This window comes from Melanotaenia boesemani, chromosome 12, assembly GCF_017639745.1.
Source record: "Melanotaenia boesemani isolate fMelBoe1 chromosome 12, fMelBoe1.pri, whole genome shotgun sequence".
Classification (NCBI taxonomy): domain Eukaryota; kingdom Metazoa; phylum Chordata; class Actinopteri; order Atheriniformes; family Melanotaeniidae; genus Melanotaenia; species Melanotaenia boesemani.
Window position 1 is genome coordinate 20,246,916 of NC_055693.1, and position 22,495 is coordinate 20,269,410.

Here is a 22,495-nt window from a genome sequence, read left to right on the forward strand (position 1 = left end):
GGAAAGCATTGTCAGCGAGAGAATGCAGCATGCATTAAATAACAGACTGATAAACATTTTTCTTTATACTAAAACTTATATAACCTAGTCAATCACTATTGAGAGGAATGGATGCAAACATTTATCAGCAAACAGTTACCAACTCCTGCATGACCTTTTATCCCCGTGATGTTGAGAAGGTATACGATTATTCTGTTTGTGGACGTTATTGACTGTGAATAAATGTCACAGCCAGCGGCGTGTCCACTCAGTTCCAATTTCCCTCTGTTATTCATATTGCTAAACTTAATGAGCCTCTAAAAAAGATGCCATTTCTAAAAGTAACGCCTGATTATCTCCACCAGACACAATCACAACTGAAATGATTAAGTATATTCACTGGGATGCATAGCTGAGCACTTTTGCTTGGCAGTAAGCAAATGCTGGACTTACCATGCTCCGAAAACCAATTATAAGCAGCTGAAAGAGATTTAAGTGGTGTGTAGGAGTTATAAAAACATTTCTTCAGCCATATGTATGCTAGCAAATAATTTAATTATTTAAATGATTAAGAGGTGCTAAAATAATTATGTTTTCTCTAAGAATCAAATATCTATGTTTTATCTCAGCAACTGTTTTTTTCTTTGCTAACCAAACTTTATCTTCTGGTTTTTCATCTAGGTTTTGGAACAAGGAACCAACAAAACCTTATCACTTCAACTGTTTCCATTTCTACATGATAGGACTCCTTCTTTTTGCCCCTAAGCTGGCTGACAGTATATCTCAGATTATTTAAAGGAACTGCTGACAGCAGAGCTGTTTATCAGAGCTCAGAGGTCGCTGAGCATGTGCTGTGTGTCTGTAAGTGTTGGGAAGTATAGACACAGTGGAATAAATTATTCATGAATATGCCCTTAGCACTGCTGGCTGACATGGAGCTCTTTCAATTGATATTTCTTGCTCTTTGCACATATCCCCAAGGGTGTTTCCTAGTGTTGCAATCTACCTCAGACCTATCCATTAACTATTTCCCTGTAGGTCATCTTGAAAGTCAAAAAACATAAAACCTCTTCAATGATAGGGTCCAAAAGATGACCAGCAATTTTGTTTTTCTTTAGCATGTTCAACTGCAAGATTCATTCAGAGTTAACTATTGTTTAAACATCAGGTAAGTTTCTAAAAAAAAAACTGCCGTCCAGCCAAATACATGACAACTGCATGTCTATCCAATTCAAGCAGTAACAGATTTACCTCATGTTGATCATTAACATGTACAAATCTCTAACTGAATCTATGACATTGAATAAAGGTGGGATGACATGGGAACAGAAAGCAGAACTGAGAACATTACAAGGTTCCCTTTGTCAACCAACAGCAATCAATAAAAAATCCTAGCTGGCCAATTGTTAGTTCAGTAGCAGGATGCTGTGACTATCCAGACTGCTCATTTAAGACCACAGTAATATGGTAACAGCCAACACAGCCCCTTAATCTGAGAGACACTTAATGTGGACAGTCCTTACAGTCACTGTCAACACCTCTTACACAGCTTGTGCACACTCACACCATCTATCCATGTCAGACATTTATTCTGAAGCAAAAGCAACTTTATTCTCAGAATTGCTCATTTTCTGCACTTTATAATTACTTAGCTGTCATAAAATCAACTTACAGTCTGACTTTAAAGAGTATCCTTAATCTTCTTTACAGTGTAAAAGGGATATTACTATAACTTCATTTCACATTTAATCACGGTATTAAATGCCATGTTTAAGTAATAAATATCCCACAATACTGTAATTTTCCATAAAAGATGCCCTAAACCATAACAGCAGATCAGCACAGCTTCCACACGGAAGGAAAACAAAATTCTGCATGTTGATGCTTGCATGGAAAGAAAAAGAAAGCAAGTTGCAGAAGAGGCGTGTTAGAGTGGGAAAGTACGGCAGAGGAATAGTTATTCCCTCCAAACAAACAGATTATCCTTTGTCGGATTGTTTTGGTTATAGGGAAAAAAAAGGCCAAGATGTCATTGTAGAGGACAGCTCACCAGCCTGTAAAGTTTGACATAAAAGTTGCAGAGAAAGGAGGAAATGCATCAAATATGATTCAGCACCTGCAGAATAAACACCAGATTTTTCCAATAAAGTAAAAATGAATGCGCAGTAGTTTGATTAAATTATATTAATGTTTACCCAACGTAGCAATGAAATGAAGTATGGTGTCATTTGCAATTTTGTAATTATGCATGAGTGATTGGGTTTACAGTGCAACATGACGCGTTCACTGAAAGTTACCTTCTACAGACCAGAAAAAAACAAAATAAACAAAGTTGAGCTGAGAGCTGAGTATTGCTGTTCAAACATAACTGACTCAAGAGATCGATGCCGTTTAGTCATCTGTGCGCAATGATCTGTAGAAGAAACAGCATTGAAATTGAGATATATGGTCTTGTTTGTTTATTTTCACTGCTCCAGCATTATTCTTGTGTCAAACAGCAGCTATTCTGCTAAAAGGCAGCTGGAAGTAAAACATAGTGTTTTTTTTCCGTTTCTAAATTCTCTACTCAGTTTCAAAAGAAATGTTCAAAACCACTTTTATAATTTAGTTTGCAGAAAGTAGTTTTTGTCTGAGAGAAATCCAGAGTTAATACACAGGTTTTATACATTGTTTACAAAGCAGAGGGGATTTAGTTGGAATGGAACTTTGTGGTTATTTTATTTTGTTTCTCTATTATTTTATTATGTTGGGACCAAAAGATAGAAACAATTAAAGGAGTGTTCATGTTATTTTAAACATTTACAGTGTTGTGAAATAATTAACACATAATAATCGATACAACTGTAAAATGGCGATTTTTTCTTTGACAATAATTGTACCAAAAAAAAGCTCTAATCGTCACATGACTACAGTGCAGAAAACTTCTGCAGTACTTCCTGTTATGATGTGCCTTTAAAAACACCTCCACCAGACACAGAAGGACAGAAACCCACCAAGTTATACATTCCCAAGAGGAGGGCCTCGATGCAGCCGTTGCTCTGGCGATCCCTGCTGGCAGTGATGCGCAGATATACCCACACCAGCTCGGGTAGGAATTGCAGGGTGAAGCGACGCAAACGGTCTTCAGAGCTCCGGTACAACTCGAACAGCTGGTGGCAGACGGGCTCCAGCAGCTAGAACGCAGGTGGATATAAATGCAAAGTAGCACAAGCATAAAACCTTTGTGGTTCTTCTAATAAACATGTCAGCAACTCAGCAAACATTTTGACATATTATACCAGAAAACGCAAAAGTGTACAAATATTGTTGACAGGGGTTCAGTGCTTTGGTTTAGTAGGATCAAATATGGACCATGTTAATTTTTTCTTGTCCTGGTACGGTACAACAAAACATCTAGTGTAAGAAAGGCACAAAGTTTTAAACAAACTTCTGCAAATAAAGTGTTGAATTCACTTATTAAGCATAAAAAGCACATCTGAAATAAACTAATAAAAACTGACTAAAAAAATTTATTTTCAAAAACAAAAATCTGAAAAAAAAAAAAAAAAAAAAAATTTTTAAGAAATCCAAGTGTAAAAAAAATCTGCAAAAGTTTGATTTAACTATATAAATACGAACGTATGCATGTGAAGATAAAGAAAAGAAAGCAAACATGTATAATAGGGAGATTTGACATTCCTTTCATTCTCTGCTGGTTAAGAGCCTTTTTACTCAAACAAGAAGACAGTTTTTATCCTAAAACATGAATAAACATCATCTCGACTGTAATGCAACACAAAGGACAGACAGAAGGAAAGTTTTGTTGTTATTCTAAAGAGGGACGTATCTGGGAGCAGAGGAGTGGAGGGGATAATTCCCTACAATGAAAGCCTGGGCAGATGTAGCCTCAGGGGAGACCGCTGAGCCAATGTGAGTGCCCACACAGCACTGCTGTGTAAGTGGTGTGCCTGTGTGTGTTTTGTACTTGCACTCTGACTGACTGGGAAATAAGCGACAACTCATTAATGAACTTGGCAAAGGCTTTGCCCTCTATGTCGTCAGCAAGGGGAAAAGAAAAAAGACAATCAGGCACACTTTGCAATCCTTTTCCCTCTCTCTCTATATATCACACGAACATAAAAATACACACATGAACACACACCCTCCTGGATTACTCGTTTCATCATTAATGGGATTGTGCAGCTAGACTGACAGCTCTAATGGAATTTAGATCCCTGGATGCTTGACACTCAAATTTGAGTGAAATAGAGGGGAAATGGTGGCGGGCAGAACCTGATACACAAACTGAATCAGAGTAAAATTAAAGTCCACCCTCTCAGAATGCCTTTTACATTTGCTAAAAAATCATGTTGTTAGGTCTTTTAACAGAAATAAATGATAGCTTGGCTGTACAGCTGTAGAGCACATCTGTGCAAAGATAGACAACAGCAGGGTGCTTGTGTAGAGTGATTGTACATGTTGCTCCTCTGGTGTGGGCAGCAGATGCTCTAGTTTGTTTTTCAAAGGCCAGTGTGTGTGTGCAGTACACAGGGAACGGTGTGTACCATATCTCAGGTGATGTGGCTGCCACTGCACCCCTTTCATTATGTTCTCACACAAAAACTCTGAGGACTGAGTTGTGTGTCACTCTCATGCTCAGTGTCAATCGAAACATCATCCTATGAGTCACAAGCAACAAAAAGAGCAGAAAACATGGGCTCTGTAGTGTTTCACCTCGTTGTTTGGATCCTGGATGACTCTGTAGAGTGCTGGCACCAGGGACTTCTTTAGATGGAGGCTGCCGGCGTAGCTGGGGATGTGGGTTTCTGGTAAGGACTAAAGCAGAAAGAAGCAGTAGACAACTGACACACTGCACACAAGTTTAACATTTCTGCACAACACTAAAGGTATGACAAAAAAAACCTATGAAATTTCACTTGTATTTTGTGGCTCCAAGTGTTCCCAGTAAGTATTGACAGCAACACAAAATGACCATGAAGCTAAAGCAGCTAAATATTAGCAACATGTATTATATGATGCAACTACTGTTCTCCAGCTGTTACACTTCAAACGATAACCTTGAAAAACAAAACATTCTTAATAACAGCAGCAAAAACACTGAATGGGAAATTCAGAGAGGCTGCTTTTGGGAAAGTGGAAGCAGCATTTTTATAAAAAAAAAAAAATAAAAAAATAATAAAAACATCACTTTTTAAGGCTATGGACGAACCTTTGTGATGATGTCTGACAGGTTCTGAATAACCCGGGGTTATATTTGTCAAACGGTCAAGACTGAGTGTTTGCAGTTGACAGGCGGTAGAGATGGCATCTCAGCAAGGCACTTAGCTGCAGACTGTACGCTGTGTTCTGTCTTATAAATGACCACTCACCATGGGTCACAGCAAGCTATTTCCATCCTTTCTGTAGATTAGAATTTTGTGCTGACACCTTTGTTAACCCTATAAAACTTTCTTTTTTCTAAACAGTCTGGGTCAGTCTGCTTTCTAGTCTCCTGTCTTTCACCTGAAGCCCATGTTATTAACTTTTCAATTACAGGTATGTGAAATGAGCATTTACAATAGTTGAAATAGTTGCAGCAGCTATAAGGCAGAATATGGCAGTAATCACCTTATCAAATAGGGAATCTGTGATGTTTATGTCTTGATCAGTTTATCTCATCTGATTTGAGATCTGAGAAATGCAAGGTGGAGTCTGAAGTTGGGTCCAAGAGCAATCCCAATATTTTAGGTGGATAGATTTTATTACATTATAATGGATCAAAAACAACATTTAATCACTCACTCACGCTGCTGGAAGCTGCAAGTGGGATCAGAACTAGTGTTTTATAATGAAAGAGTTTTAATTAGCAACTTGTAAGTATTTAGTTCACATACACGTAAAGGAAGTTCAGTGTTTCCTCTTTAATGTGTACATGTATACAAGTATGAACTAGCAAATAATGGAAATATCAAAACAAAGAGTATATACCCAGAAAATGCATTGTACCTGAGAGGAAACAAACTTATAACTGTCTCTGCTTCTTATCTTGATGTCAAAAAAACATAATTTATAGTTCAGTTTGAAGAGACAGTAGAAGACTGCAGAAGCTGCATTTTGACTTTAAACAAAGGAAATTATTTAAATTAATGTTTTGGATTTAATGAGCAAGTTGACCACAAAGATAAGGAAGATGATTCATACCAGCCTGCAGGGCAAGTGTTCCCCTTTGTGCATCTTGACAGGTCTCATAATATCTCTGAGATCATTGTGATCAGGCTGACATACGGTTTGGACCCTAATTTGGAGAACTGGGATTACGACATCCATTTTAATGAAGATGAGGATATAGCCTGATATAGAGCAGCGAGGTTTAGAACATCCAAAATGCTTGATCCTTAAGAAGAACAAGACACCTCCTTGGGGTTCCAAATAAAACATGAGCAGAAAGGATAATGTGGACTGAATGTAAAGACCAGCAAGACACTTCTGTGATAAACCTGCCTGTGTGTTCTGTTAAAACTACAATAAAACCAGCTGGTTGGTGCTAAAGTTAACAAGAGTATCAGCCTGTTTATTAATGACACTGTGGGTGACAATCTGCCTTGAGAGTAAATTAAATTACAATAGTGAATCACTATAAAAAGTGTTTTTGTAAACCAGAACATATAAATCTTTGTGATGCTTTGAGTTTACTTGTTCTTACTATCACTGTGGTCATGAAATATAGATTATAGGGTGGATATATCTCCCAGCTAAGACCAAAACTCCAGATTGAATAAAGCTAAAGCTAAAAAGCATTTATTTGTGCTCATTTCAGTAATGGCAACACTTGCATAAATCCAGCAGTTTATGTGGTACCTGGCTACAGTTCTTACTTGCATTCATTAAATTTAATGACAATCCTTAAATGCCTGAGGTGGTAAAAGTTGCAACAAGAGACGTCTTTACGATCAACTCGGCATCACAGGTGACACACCTACAGGAAAAGAGCCCGGAGGACTACACTTTATTGTCATGACTTACAAATGAGCACAGAGGAGAGGAGCACCTTTACCTTGAATTCGGAGAGCCATTCTTCTACAACACTGCGCTCTGAACCCAGCATCTTTGTCAGAGACCCCCCTTGGCTGCCTGGTGGACACAGAGAGGCAGGAGAAGGAGAGCAAAGGAGAAGAGAGAAAACATTCAGAAGAAGTGCAATAGTGATTGTTTGGCTTATGCAAAGTCACAATGGACAAAACTAGTTGTTTATTTGTCTCACATTTGTAATTTATGATGCATTACTGCTGCCAAGCATCTTCCAAATTATACTTAAGTTTATGGTTTGTTATTTCCCTGTCGAACATGACACCATATTCATTTCCACCTCAGCAAATATTCAGTTAACTGGCTTCATTTACTCGCTTCCCGAGTAATGCAGAAAAAACAGAGTTTAATTAAAAAAATGATAAAATGTCTTTATAGGAGGCATGTTAATGTAGTGCAGTTCTGCTCAGCAGGTAACTGTCAACTATAATTATAACCCAACAACAACCCACATACACACAGGTAGACTATTTGCCAAACAATAATTAATGATTTAATTGTGTTCTTTTTCTTTCAAATTTCAATCTCATTCCATACTAAGAAGAAATAAATAAAATCCAGATGTGAAGATAGAAAATAATTTAAAGAATAAATGAAAAATAACAGTGGTGATGGTTGTGCAACTTGAACTAATACAAACTTGGTTTACTGAGAGCGACGACGCTGGAAAGAATGTTACATAATCAGTCACCTCCATACACTAACCTCCCTACACTATGAATAACTGTTGATATGAACCACCAGAGATTTGGGAAAGCTTTTACTTGATAACTAAAATCTTAAATTGACATGCTTTAGTCTGTAAACTGAAATTTGCAACCATAAACTCTAACTTAAAAAGAAGAGCCAGAAAACTTGAGCTAGAGGGTAACGTGTGAGTTAAGTTTTTGACTGTTATATAATAGTTAGTTATATATAGTTAATTTCAGATTAAAATTATTTTTGATGATGACAGCAATAATAAAAAAGCAAAGTGCTCTATCACTTTTTCTACATGTTCAAGTCAACTATCAACATAACACTGATTCTCAACATGATTTTCTTCAGTGACCACTGTTGTAAAGAAAATGTGAAACCATCTGATTTAAAGTCTCATTTCTTACACCAGTCACCGGTGAGAATTGGTGAGAGCTGTGACAACACTGAACCCTTTGCATGTACAGAAATAAGGGGAATAAGAGGTACACATCATGACTGGGTAATGACTTAGAAGGTTGCAACATGAATACAGAACAATTATTGTTGCATGTTAGTACTTTTAAAGTAAGGTATTTGTTTAACAATGATTTTTTCTCTCAGTATATTAGATTAATAAAGCAAAAAGAAAAGAAAAAGTGGCTTATAAAAAAAAAGTTGCCACATGGATTTAACTAAGCAAATAGGTATGATCCTGCTGTTGGATAATTACTGCAAGGCGATTATTTTTCACATGGCAACAAGTTTTTAACCCAAACTGATGCGATGAGTAGCTTCTCATTTCCAACCATGTGGAAAGACACATTTAGTGGTCGTGGAAAAGATCTTAGTCTGTTTAAGAAGGATGAAATCACTGGCATCAAGCAGAGAAAATATTTAGGAAATTGCAGAAACGACTAAAATTGGGTTAAGAACTGTCCAATGCATTATTAAAAACTGGATCGATTGTGGGGAACCATCATCTTCAAGAAAGACATTTGGTTGAGAAAAGAAAAAAAAATCCTAAATGATCATGATGGGCGATCACTTAAATGTTTGGTGAATTCAAATAAAAGAAAAACAACAGTAGAACTCAAGGCTATGTGTAAGTAAGCATATTTCCACATGCACAATGTGAAGGGAATTCAAGGAATTGGGACTGAAAAGCTGTATAGCCATAACAAAACCACTAATCAGTGAGGATAACTGGAGAAAAAAGCTTCAATTGGCTGGATTGGAGCAATGGAAGAAGCTCATGTGGTCTGATGGGTCCAGGTTCACCCTGTTTCAGAGTGATGGGACCATGACGGTGAGAAAAGAGGCAAGTGAAGTGATGCAGCAATCATGCATAGTGCCTACTGTACAAGCCTGTGGGGGCAGTGTATGATCTGGGGTTGCTGCAGTTGGTTAGGTCTAGGTTCAGCAACATTATGTGCTCAAAGAATGAGGTCAGCCGATACCTGAATATACTGAATGATCAGGTTATTCTATCAATGGATTTATTCTTTCCTGATGGCACGGGCATATTCCAAGATGTCAGGGATGTCAGGACTAATCAGGCTCAAATTTTGAAAGAGTGATTCAGCGACCATGAGACATCATTTTCACACATGGATTGGTCACAACAGAGTCCAGACCTGAAGCCCATTGAGAATCTTTGGGTTGTGCTGGAGAAGGCTTTGTGCAGTGGTCAGACTCTCCCATCAATCAGGTGTGCAGTCCACCTGATACAACACATGCACAATAACCCATACAAACAGTTGCAATAACTTATACGTGCAATAAGTGAACTGGTAATCTGTACCACCTCTACTGTGTGCAATGCTTGTTTATATTATTTTATTTAACTTATCTTATTATTATTTATTGCATTCTATTTATACTTTTCTTGCACCTTATTGCCTCTATTTTACTTTATACCTGTATATATTATATCTTGTGCTTATCCTGCTTTACTGTTGGTGTTGTATTGCTGCTGGTACCCAAATTTCCCTGAGGCCTCTCCAAAGGGATTAATAAAGTATTTCTATTCTATTCTATTCTATCATCAACACAAGATCGTGGAGAAAAATGAATGCAACCCTGGATGGAAATAAATCTTGTGACATTGCAGAAGCTTATCGAAACAATGTCAAAATGCTGCTGTAATTTGATAAATTTGACTTTTCTCTGCCATGCAGTGTATTTACCAGCACTGAACATGACCCAACAGAAAACATGTATTAAAAACACATGTTGTCTTAAGTACTTTCATCATTAAGAGTATTATGACTGAATAACGTTTCCTCAATGTAACTGTTAATCATAGTAATTCTATAATCTGTTGTAATTTGAAGTAAAATTCTGGTATTTGTACTGCTATTTGCTTTATTATATATATATATATATTAATCTAGAAATATGACACAAATTGAGGGTCAACTTACTTGCCATAAAAAACGTGATACATGTGACAAAAGAGTGTTAAAAATAAACTCTTTGCAGCTGTATTTGGGTCAGTGTTAGTTAACTTCCCACCATATAGAAGATAACAGGACTGAATAATCTCTGAGCACAAAGATTTTGTAAGCATCAAGTTGTGTGGGCAAAACTGGGAATATAGTTCAGCTTATATCTAACACGCCTGAAAAATTGTGAGACTGGATGTGCACGGGCTTAAAGCTCTCTTCCACCGTAAGATGTGATGTTGAGACACGCCTGTTTAATGTAATTTGTTTAATCCAAATCACTGCAGGCCACAAATTTGCTGAAACTCTTCCCACAGTTCACACAGCAGCACCATGAAGTTATCAAACCCTTTCATGCTCTTCACATTTTGCTTCAATTCAGTCATCTTAAAATAAATATTCTTCCTCACCATTCCAAGGATAGTTCTTCACAATAAAGCAAAAACAGACTTTTTTTGTTTATTTAAATAAAGACTGATATATTCCAGTCAAAATCGAAACATCTGCTATGACATTTTCAGCTGAGCTCGGATTTATCCGACAGCAGCTGATGTGATGCTCTTACAACTTGACTGAAGACACAATCATTTTACATCGGAGCCATTTTAAAACCACCACCAGGTCTACTAGGTCTGCCCACCAAGTCATCTTGGATAAGGGGGATTTGTCACACATGTAACCATTAACTGACCTGGTAACTACGAATCAGATTCAGAGGTCCTATGTGGAGTTTGGACCCATTAGTGGCGCACTTCACCAATGATGTCTTTATGGTAGACAGACAGAAGCAAGTCCAAACTAAAAGGCATGTGACAGCTTGCCAACAATCTAAGCAATTTTTCAAACACAAACAGTCTCCCCGTCCAGGGACTGCAGAAGTAAAATAGCAATTTGGCTAACTCTGGTATGTTTACAGTAATATCTGTTAATGCACAATGTCCCCATCAAATAAACCAAAAAACCTCTACACTGAATAGGCACTGAACATCACCTCATTAATATGACAGACCGATTCTGTGGAAGAGTTTTCTGACAGGCTGGCTGATGAATCAGGATTAAAAAAAAGATGGATGCAGTAAAAATAAATCACTATTCTGATAGAGTTGTTATAATCTCTGAATTTAAACAAAAATACAACTGAAAATACACTTTCTTTCTCTTTCTTTGAGGGATATCTTATAGCAGGTATAGCCAAATTCACTGCAGTAAAGACGTCTTTAAGCTATTTAAGTAATGATTTTATCAGATGACACTGAGTCTATATGAGTTTACACTAAAGCCCTTTTCTAGGCCCATTTGGGTCCATTTGAGCATACAGGAGTGATCTGATCCCCGTCAGAGTGTTTTGATGAAAGGAAATTATTTTATCGAGTTGAGGAAGTGTGAAATATGAGAAAATGTGGAAAGCCTTCCATTAGTACTATATGAAAGGAAAGTAAATCATGTGAACAGCCTGACTTTTATGTCAGATGGCTGACAGTAAACTGTGAACATAAATAAATTCTACATTTAAAATGTTGTATTTGCTTTCATTTACAAGAGCTGAAAACAAAATGCAGCAAGTTCTAAGTGAAACGTAATCCAACTCATAAGATCTGATTGAGGCTCCACCACAAACAAACAGCTGACTATATGTCCTCGTACAAGATGTGCCCTTTGAGGGTGAATTTAATGACGTCTTTTCCATGATTCCACTTTTAATACAAATATAAATTGTTAACAAATGTCAGAAAAGACTAGTCTTTCTTCAAAAATAAACAGAAGTCTGACTGATGTAGATGTACTCTGGACTGATTCATTTCTACAGGCAAATATTTAACACAGACCTTCTTGCATGCTCTGCAACAGCTTATATGCACTCAGATATTTCAGATCTGTATTTAGAGGTTAGAATTTAAACCAAATAAATCATAAATTTTGTAAAACAAATGGTTTGGTACAGATGAAGATGAAAACATGACAAGGAGGCTCAGAGGAGCAAAACATTCAATTTGCTGATAGTCCTGAGGAGCAGAGCAGAAGATGATACGATCTACAGGAATCTTTGTGTGTGAGTACGCTACTTAAATCTTGAGTCCGTGAATTGAAAGGCTGCCATTTACCCGGCTTGTTCAGCTCTTTATGAAAGGCTGACTCATTCATTTCCTCAGGCTTGTCAAGCTGTCAAAGGCTCACTGAGGTGAAATCGGCAGGGGTGGCTTATCAGTTGCCATGGGAACAAGCAGTCAAGTGACTTACAGGCAGTGGCAAATTTTCAGCAACAATAACTGTTCATTTTATGAAAAAACGCAATTGAGATTAAATAACTGACAGTACTACATACAAATTAAGAGGGTGAAGTGAGTGGCGGGTCAGAGATGAGACACCACCGACATCAAAATCATCATGAACTGCTACAATAATAAAATTATTTTATTTATGATTTTATTATTGTAATTTCTGCTATTTGTTGCTGCCTCCTACTACTTTTAATGCACCATCTGTACTGCTTTTAATACTTTATGTAAAGCACTTTGAATTGTGTTGTACATGACATGTGCTATATAAATAAACTTGCCTTGCCTTACTAATATTATTAAAAAATGTCATGCAAAACATTTGACCAACTATTGGTTTACTCAGAATTAATAGTTTTTATCTATGTGATGGCCTTTTTCTCCATATCTTTAGTCATAACACAAGTGTAAGTAAGAAATGAATTTAGGCAGTTAGAGGCATGATTGACTCCCATTCGCTTACCTCAGCGATCCAGAACTCAAATCTCCACAGGGAGATGCAAATGGTTTTCCACAGTGGCACACATCTGTCACTCTATGAGGGTCACCTGCAACAACAAGGGGGAAAAGCAGATCCATCCATCACACAGGAAGAGGTGCTCGTCTGTAATAAAAAAGAAAACTCCATAATTCCTATTGCAACAGTTCTTGTCATTTAGGAATAGTTAAAACATCAGAACAGTACATGGATCTTGTGGTGAGATTTACTTCACAGTCAAGAAAACCCTGAAAGTTCATTTGTCACATGTTTATTAACATTATGATGAAAAGGAAAAAAAAGCTTTTGGGAGCTTCGTAGTATCAATGGGACATCAAGCACATCAAATGTAGACATTTCATTCTATAAACCTGTTCTCTGTAGCTGTATTCAACAACTCTAACCAAACCAAGTGGACCTTTCATCCTTCAAACCGGCCACTTTTGGAGATGCCAGTTACAGCACAGAGGGCTGACGTTTCACATAACAAAGGAGTTTTTAAAAATGGTAACTCAGAAGAATTAGTTAGTGTATCAGGAGGAGAAATTTAGTTAATAAACACTTGGCATGCTTGCAGATTACATTTTGGAAATATAACAACAATATAATTATAATTATTTTATAAATAATATAATGATTAGATGGCTTGTTTATTACATAACCGAAACAATCCAAAACTTTGTAACATTTATAATCTATTTTTTATTTAAAAGAATACACACAAATATTTCTTTTCTTCTTTCCAGACAATAATATTAATTTTTCCCCAAAAAAACACTGCTTTGGAAGTTATTTTAAGTCATGACACAAAGAGTCCATTTTCAAGTTCCCTTTTGTTGCACAGTAGACAAACGTGTCCTTACTTGCTAAAAGTTCATATTTACAATCCACACCAGAGGTTAAAGCAAAAGAAAATATCCCGAGCCTGATTTTTCAATTAATCTACCAGCTCCGTAGAATATTTCAGTAAAAATATGAACATCCCAAGTCTTGCAGTTTTTCAGCAGGACCTAGTCGAATGTCCTCTGTGTTCCTCTCATACCATTGGTAGATGAACTCAACATGACAATACTCCACATTAGCGCACACATCAAGTAATTAAATCGCTCCTTTTTTTTTTTTGTGCAAAAACCTGCACACGGCCAGAATACTTTAAAGCACGGCACACACCCAAAGCACATACTGTGTTTGACAGAATTAAGCAAGGCTTCAGCAGCATGCTGGAATACAGCAGGCTTTAGTAGAACTCGTAGTAAACAACGTGTTATGAATAAATCTTATGTGAGCGTTTAATCAAAAAGTACAAAAGAAATCACCATGCGTATATATGTTTAATCTTGAAATGATGTGTATCCTCTCTATCTACGGAAAAATGTAAAGAAGGTTTCCTCTGCTAGATTAATCAAAGCTGAAATTCACTGTAGTGTGATGAGTCCCATTCATATTTGCAAAACAAAACAAGACTGAAGTGGGCCCATGTAATCCAGAAGATCAAAAAACATTATAAAATATATTTTGCTACTCAGTTTATATAATTGGAGCCCCACCTTTAAATCACAGGGTATACAAGGTCATTGTGGGCAATACATGAAATCAAAGAGCAAACTGTTTTGATAGCATTAAATGATTTTTACACGATAGCTGCATCGCTGTAAGTATGCATTCTATTCATCAGGCTTTTAAGCTTGTTAAATTAGCTGAAAACTGGTTCCATTTAGTTACATAACTAAATCCTGCCAACACTACCACAGCAGTAAAAGCTGGCATGAATCTAAATTTTTACTACGGTGTTTGTTTTCCTTTAGCCAAAACCATTTTGCAAGAACACCATAATGCATGTTAAACTTCCATATGTTTTGTTTTTCTAAACCATTTAGGCTGCTAAGCACTGTTATATCTATAAAATTTACTGGGAAATAAAATTTACTAGGAAAAAAAGACAGACAGACAGACAGACAGACAGCTTTTATTGATCCCAAAGCTAGAAAATTAGGGGTTGCAGCAGCATGCATTGGCGCAAAAGACTCAGATAACAATAAATAAATAAATAAATAAAAAGCAGCAAAGCAAACATACAAATCTATATACAAGATAATAAATAAATATACAAATCTATGTATAACATATACAAATCAACAAAGCAAGAGAGACAGCATGCTACATCTATTCAATAAGTGTGTCCCATATAACTTGTAAAAGGGTATTGACAAGGATAGTCTCTCTGTGGACTTTTCTGAGAACACCGGGCAAATGAAAGTCTCATTTAAAGTGCAGAGCTGGTCTGTGTTGCACAAGTCAAAGAGAATGATCTGCATGCTACAAATTACTAAGCAATAAAACAATTACTCTGTTGAAAATATTTATTCCTTTCTTTGGACTTCAGCTTTCTATAAGGAGTAGGATTTCCTTATTACCCAGCTACACCACAAACCAATAAACCAGTGAGAACAAGGAATACTAAGCACATAGATAAGGATGGCAAGTGCTGGGGATAGTGCTGGATAGAAAAGAAAACAAAATAAACTACTAGTTACTAATGAACTACAGTACAATTCCTGCTTACTCTGAACCATCTAATCCCAGCATCTGGATAACAACAGTGCTCGCCAGTGAGCAAGCTGTCACTGTTTGCTAAATGTGTCATACAGCTAATGAGGCCTGGAGAGTGACAACAAGCAAACTTCCATTTATAGGCTGTTCTGCCTCTGTTCAAGCCCTGCTCATTGTCCTGTGGCCAGGGAATAGGAGAGTGCCAGCCCTTCCTGTTTACGGCACTTCAAACTCCATATCACAATTACACTGCTTAACACACCGCTGACAAATGAACAAGGTTAGAACAAAGCCAGCAAATGCACATTGTGTACTTAGTTTGAAGACAGAACAGTTAAAGCCCACCTCTCTTTACTGCTATCAAAATCTGAACCATATAACAATATACATTCATACTCGTACTGCTGCAATCCAGCTATGCAGTTACTGCAGGGTATGTGCTAAGTTGCTCAAACTGCACTAACAAGGGGGAAGGAACTGCTCATAAACCACACTCCTCCTGACAATGACTGATTTTAATATTGTAGCACGGACCCTCTGAGGCCTCATGACTCAATAAGAACAGTATTTGTTAGCCAAGCTGGGGAATTAAAATCCCTCCATACAATCAATCAAATGAAATTCAAAACAGCATAAGATAATCATCCTGAATGCGGTCTCCAGGCTGCTGTGTGGGTGTGCTGTGTTTTCACGCTCACTCACCCACACACAGTGTCCTTTCTTCTACTGGCCACCTGTACACGCAGAAGCAATGACAGCTGCAACATGTTGATCAACATACTGAAACTTTTTAGACAATATCTACACACAGTCATTGAGATTTTTACAACAGACCTTCAACTTGTATGCAAATTATTTGCTCTATGCATACATGTTTACCCGACTGCCACTGGAAGCAAACTTAAATTATAGTGGGGATTAAATCTAGAAAAAAAGTGAGTAAAATAAAGTATTTCCAGCAGATGATACAATGAGACATTGCATGGAATTAAACCAACCATACAGGCTTGGTTGGAAATCGATTGCCAAAGCAGCTGTGAGCTGTATGCTTATGTGAGTGTTGAACAGAGGGCTCCTTCACACACCTCACAATACTCATCATTCATTACAGGCAGATGAATCATACTTGTGACTAGAAGTATCATTAAGCCAGTGTAAACAAACATACGGCTGCAGCCCTGCAAAGTATATAGAGCCACTCTTTACCTCTTCTCTACCTAGTGTGGGGGAGATGAGAGTAGAAGCAGACTGTTAAAGATATACCACTCAACTCAACACTCAGCTTGTACTTGTTTTAACTTCTATAGCAGAGTACAGTTTTAAATCTTTCCTGCAAGTGCTAGCAGATTTGTTTCCACTGCTATATAAATAATTTTCGAGTAGCAGCCCTGAACACACACAAAAACAAAAATTCTGACAAATTTGATGGAAATAATGTAAAGACTTCTTCACAAATGTACAGGGGATTTAACAATTTCCATCAAGTCCGAGTGAGGGATAATATCCAAAATATTCATTACAATGCACCATATTGTAGAAAAATCTGCACAAAAAGGAAGGCTAATAAACATAATGACAGATGCAAATGTCAATGTAATGATGAGGGGTGTTTTTCAAAGAAGAAAAAGAAAAGGAAATTACAAGTTAATGCTCAAACTAAAGATGTCTGCTCAATGCCACAGACCTCCAGATATGTGATGCGGTCACACCTGCAGTTTCCCTTATCTGCACCACAGCTAAAAATGCTTTTTTCAGTTACAGTGCATTTATAACTTCATGTGAAACAACAGTAGCAACCAACCCAGATGCACACATACACACACAAAACTGTTGGTGAATTAAAAAGTCAAACCAAACATTAGTGAGGGCCATGAAAGCAAATTTAACTAGTAAATTCAGCTAAAGCTAGGTACACTCATAAAGATTATCGGGTTGTTTTTGTCCCGATTTTGCCGCTTCCCGACCAAGGATGGCAAACATCCTATTATCTTACGTCTTTCCTATAAAATTATAATTTGGTCTGAAGTGTGTTAAGAGCGAATTCGTCCCGACAATCGGCTCCAAAACGGGTTGTGGCCGACAATGGGAAGTACTGAACATGTTCAAAATTTACGACCAAAAGTCTTCACATGTGTGGAAAGCTGTCTCCAGTCTGTTGTTTTTTTTCCTGTGCTCTGGATTTTTCTGTCAACAATAGTCCCAAGACCACGATCATTCCCTCATGCTGTATATCCTCTTCCATGCTGTGTGTTGTGTTTTCCAGTTGTTGCCATGGTTCTTTTTTGCTTTTGTTAGATCACGTTTGGTCACGAGAGATTTCTGGCTTGGAGGACTAGATTCTAGATCAGTTACCAGACAGCATTATGTGTGTGGTGTTCTGTACAGAGGTGATCGGAGCACACCACACACAGTATGATCAAAACTGTTAAATGCTTGATTTTTTTTAAATCTTCATGTGTGAGGTCTCGAACAGATAAAAAATCTGATCAGATTTAAAAAATCCTTATGTGTGTAACAGGTTTAAGTGCAGGGTGGACCTGACTCTTTGCTTACCCTCTAAAATAACTGTAGAGAATCAGGTAAAAACTAATTAAAATTCAATATTAACAGCAGTCTAAACTGGAGCTTGGCCTACTTCTACTGGAAGATCAGATCAGTGTGGAACAACTGCTGGAAGAAGCTATTTTGAAAAGCATGGTGCTTGCTTTTCTTGGCAGCAGAGGAACATGACTCACTCTGACGTAGATCCAAATGTATGGATGCTACATATTATAATGCTTTTTGGGACAATGACAAATGTGAGAAATATCAACATTGGGGGGGAGAAACTACCCTGAGAAATGAAAGATAAAAGCTTATCAATAAGGAAGCAGTGCATGTACTGTGCATGACTGTTTATATCTGTACATTTGACAACTTCCATCTGCCCTAAATGAGCAGAGCTGGGTTTCAAACAGAGCCAAGGATTTTCCAAGGTCAGCTTAGCTCAGTCAGCCATGAATTATTGAACTTGAGCAAGCTCTGTGCCCGAACTGCTTTAGCCACCTCATACTGTGCTACTTCATTCAACTGATCCTTTTTTTTGTGGCCGTAACAAGCAGAATATCCAACAATATGACAGTTAAATCATTGATCCCTGTTTGTAAATTCTAACTAAAATCTAACATCAATCCAAGTTACAACAGTATAAATGTAGGGGATTGAGTACATCTCTATTTCAAGGTTGAAGTAAATAATATCCTAGTCTGATTAGGTTGTCTGTGTAACCGTGGGTGATAATAGTCACTATTTTCCCCTATGAGAGTATTTGCAGAAGGATAATGACACACTAGACCGCACACAATGATGAACTGTCGAGTCTTATTTTTAGTGCCAACACTCTGTCTTTCAGGTCAGGCTATTTTTGTGCTGATATTGTGCAGAAATCAATGACCAGTCTGCTGATTTGCACGTAAATGCGTAGCAAAGCTCAACTGCATGAGTAATTTAAAATACACACTCTTGCACTTGTTCTGTTTGCGTGCTGCCTCCCTGTAAGCCATCTTACTAAGTCACAAGGGAGTTTTCCTTAACCTCCTTGGTGCATGTGCTCTACATAAGACAGACACACACTTTATGCAGACACTTTCCCTGGGTGGAGGGATTAATTTTAATACCTGACTACAGTGACTCAGTCTGGTGTAATCTCCCCATGCTTCTCTCAATCGTAACAGGAACCAGCCACTCACCTGCAGCGTATACTTTCTGCACAGGAAAAGAATGGGGGGGGGTTATTTATAGCAAAAACTACATTGGGGAATCATCCAATAGGCTATTATTTCACAGGGAATGATGACCTGATACAGTTATAGAGACAGAAAGGCAGACAGATGCACACACCTCTGTGAGACACTTAATGATTTGAAAGACTTTGAGAGTAAAGGTCACAAACATGCAGGCTAAAGCCACTGAAGTCAATATATCCCAGAGCAAATCAATAGTGTTGCTCTGAGGACACAGACCCCAAAAATTACTATTCTGAATGCATTCATGTAAAATACATAACAAAATCATAATAAAACACAAAAGGACAGAAAGGTAGATGCAAAAAATGAAAACTTGGCCACTGTGCCTCCCTCATCCTCTTCTCATCTCTCATAGGCCAGGGCTGGGGAACTGAGGCGTACGCACATCCAGGGCTAAAATTAGCTCTGCTGCAGCTGCAGGGCCAGACGTGATGGGATGGGCTGTGTTGCAACTACATACACACAAACACACACACTGGGTTCCACCAATTAGACAGGGTGAGACACAGCACACAACAGCACAGGTGACTGCCAACAACTTCCTGCTCCCCCTCCCCTCCGCGCCAAACCGGGGCATACAAATGCCTTCAATGCAAATGCTGTGTATGCTAGCCAGCATACAGGATAAACACACTTATGCTGACTCTATCAAAGCCTGTTGGAGTTCTCTATAGCCATCCCTCTTTAACATAGTAGCTAACATAGTACTAAAACAGCTTCCTACTTTTTTTCTTTCCTTATATTTTAAAGAAAGCAAAAGGCTACAATCAGAAGTTCAAGTAACAGACACATGGCCACTAATCCAACAGTATTTAGCTCTGCTAACAGTGCTAGCATGCCATATTGTAATCTAAAAGGATGAAGAAGAAAAAAAACAGATGAAAGGGTTGTACTGCTCGATAAGCTGCTCAACAACAATGGACCACCTTGAGCTTTTGTGACAAGCCAAGACGATGGAACAGTGTGGGGGCTGAGAACGCAGCCTGTTACAGTCAAAGGATCAAAGAGCAGGGCAGAGAGCAGAAGGAAGCTGCACCTAAATCCCACCTCACGTCTGCATAAGTGTAAATATTAGGGAAAAATCAAACCATTACACGTAACCTGCCTTCCACTTCATAGACGCATGATATATATCGAGTCAAACGGATTTAGTCTGTATGAACAACCATGTGGGCTACATTTGGCTTTATTCATTGCTCAGAAAAGACACAAAGACATTTACATTAGCAGACATTGACTTAGTTTGCAATCATCTGTTGCCAAGTTAATAAGCATTAGCTACAGAGTTCTAGCCAAATTTCTACTTGCTAATAAAAAAAAACACTCAATAAACTGTGTTAGATGCCAGACATCTAAAATGATTGATTATGTAAACATCTTTAACTAGATTTCTCTAAGCACATTTTGGACTGGCTAGTTTAAAATTTCTAGTAAGCCTCTCTTGCAAAGCTCATAAGATTTGTTTACATTCTTTGCCATTATGACAGAAAAAACAAATAACTGGCAATAACTCAAGGCTTCTTGGAATTAACCACGCTTGGCATCTGCTCAGCGTCAGACGGGCACCGAGTTGTGACCAGCAAGCTGAGGAGGAGAACTGGAAGGTAAAGCCCTGCATGGAGCGTAGACACAGAGGATGACGACCCCATTATCATGTTTTTAATCATACTGTCCTCTGTGTTATTGACATATTAAAAACACTGAGCTTGTGTTTCCCCTTCACACACATGCATTTTGATTCCCCGTAACAGAGGTAAAGGTCAGAGGGGAAGTATTATGTAAACTGTGATGAGGTAAACAGCAGGATAAGTCATTTCCCTCTGTGCATGAGTTACAGTCACCACTCAAACACAAATAAAATATGGGGATATGAATGCAACCTTCTGTGTGGATTAGTAACACACAACCATGTGCAAAAATGATTGGTATGCCAAATTACACCAAGGACTGGAATGAAAATTAGTGGCAACAAGTCTTGTGAGGTGATGAATCCTTTCTTTAGAATTACTGAAGCAGCGTGCCATCATTCTAAACAAATGGCTGCCAATTTCCAGCGAAGAACTTTGGGATGTCCTTCAAGAAGCCTGGAGAACTATTCCAGAACACTACTTAAAGAAATTACAAGAAAGCTTGTATAAGTTGTTTCCGACTGCGCTGAAGAATAAAGATTGTCAAATCAAATATGAACTTTGTTAGAATGGCACAAACTGTTTGTGGTTATTTAAATATACGTTAAATATATATATATATATATATATATATATATATATATATATATATATATATATATATACACACACAGTATATATATATATACAGTATATATATATATATATATATATATATATATATATTGCATTTATGGTTGTGTTTGAATATATTTTAATGAAATATTGCACTTATTTCGTCTTATTTCTCTAGCATTATAGCATGAAATGATGGCTAGAATGAGTACTTTGCACAATACTTTAAATGGTATAAGTCTTCAACAATACATGTTATGTGGTGCAAACAGTAAAACAGCTGTTCAGCATATCTGATCAACTTGCCAACACAAACAAAATCCCACAGAAACCCAAAATCTGTCTTTCACACAACCCTTCAAGTGACTTGATTTTACTGTACAAAACTTATATAATGTTCAGGTCCAAGATATTCTGACCACTACTAAATAAGAGTAGTGTTGTCACATATAAATGTCAAACATTCACTAACTTCTCCAGAGAGGATTTGCTGCTTTTCTCTCAACATTAACTGGTCTGATTGTGAGAAGACTACTCATTGGAGTAAACTAAGACGAGGTAAACTACTACTTCTAAGACCTACTTCGCTTAGTTTGTTCTCCATAGCTGCAGATATCGGGATTAGGGCGGCAACGATTAGTCGACATTGTCGATAATAAAAATAGTCGACAACGAATTTTCCCATCGACTATTGTCGGCGGGGGGGGGAGAACAAAACTTCTTTTCTTATCTCTGCTGAGAGCTGCACATGTGCAATAAAGTCCGCCAGCAGAAAAATATGGCGACTAGGGAATAAAACGGTCATTTTAATAGTCTGTGACAAATCAACCATCAGAATAGTCATTAGTTGCAGCCCTAATCGGGATAATGCTGAAAAAGAAGAGAGCGATAAAGAAAAAAAGATTAGTGGGAAATGTTTCTGCTCTATTTTGGCTTAAAATTGTCATTAAAAGACAATAAAAAAGCGACACATCACCAGAAAAAAAAGAAAGAAAAA

General features: G+C 37.5%; 1 protein-coding gene across 2 annotated transcripts in view; it reads right to left on the reverse strand.

Annotated features, from left to right (window-relative positions):
• Positions 1-22,495, reverse strand: part of LOC121649840 (protein FAM126B-like) — a 40,306-nt gene that overhangs the window by 12,077 nt on the left and 5,734 nt on the right. For both annotated transcript variants that reach the window (XM_042000941.1, XM_042000942.1), the window contains exons 2-5: positions 12,906-12,990; positions 7,013-7,089; positions 4,693-4,794; positions 2,973-3,152 (exon numbers count right to left, since the gene is read on the reverse strand). In XM_042000941.1, the coding sequence (XP_041856875.1) occupies positions 2,973-3,152; positions 4,693-4,794; positions 7,013-7,063 (333 nt within the window). In that variant the 5' untranslated portion in view covers positions 7,064-7,089; positions 12,906-12,990. The remainder of the gene's footprint in view (positions 1-2,972; positions 3,153-4,692; positions 4,795-7,012; positions 7,090-12,905; positions 12,991-22,495) is intronic.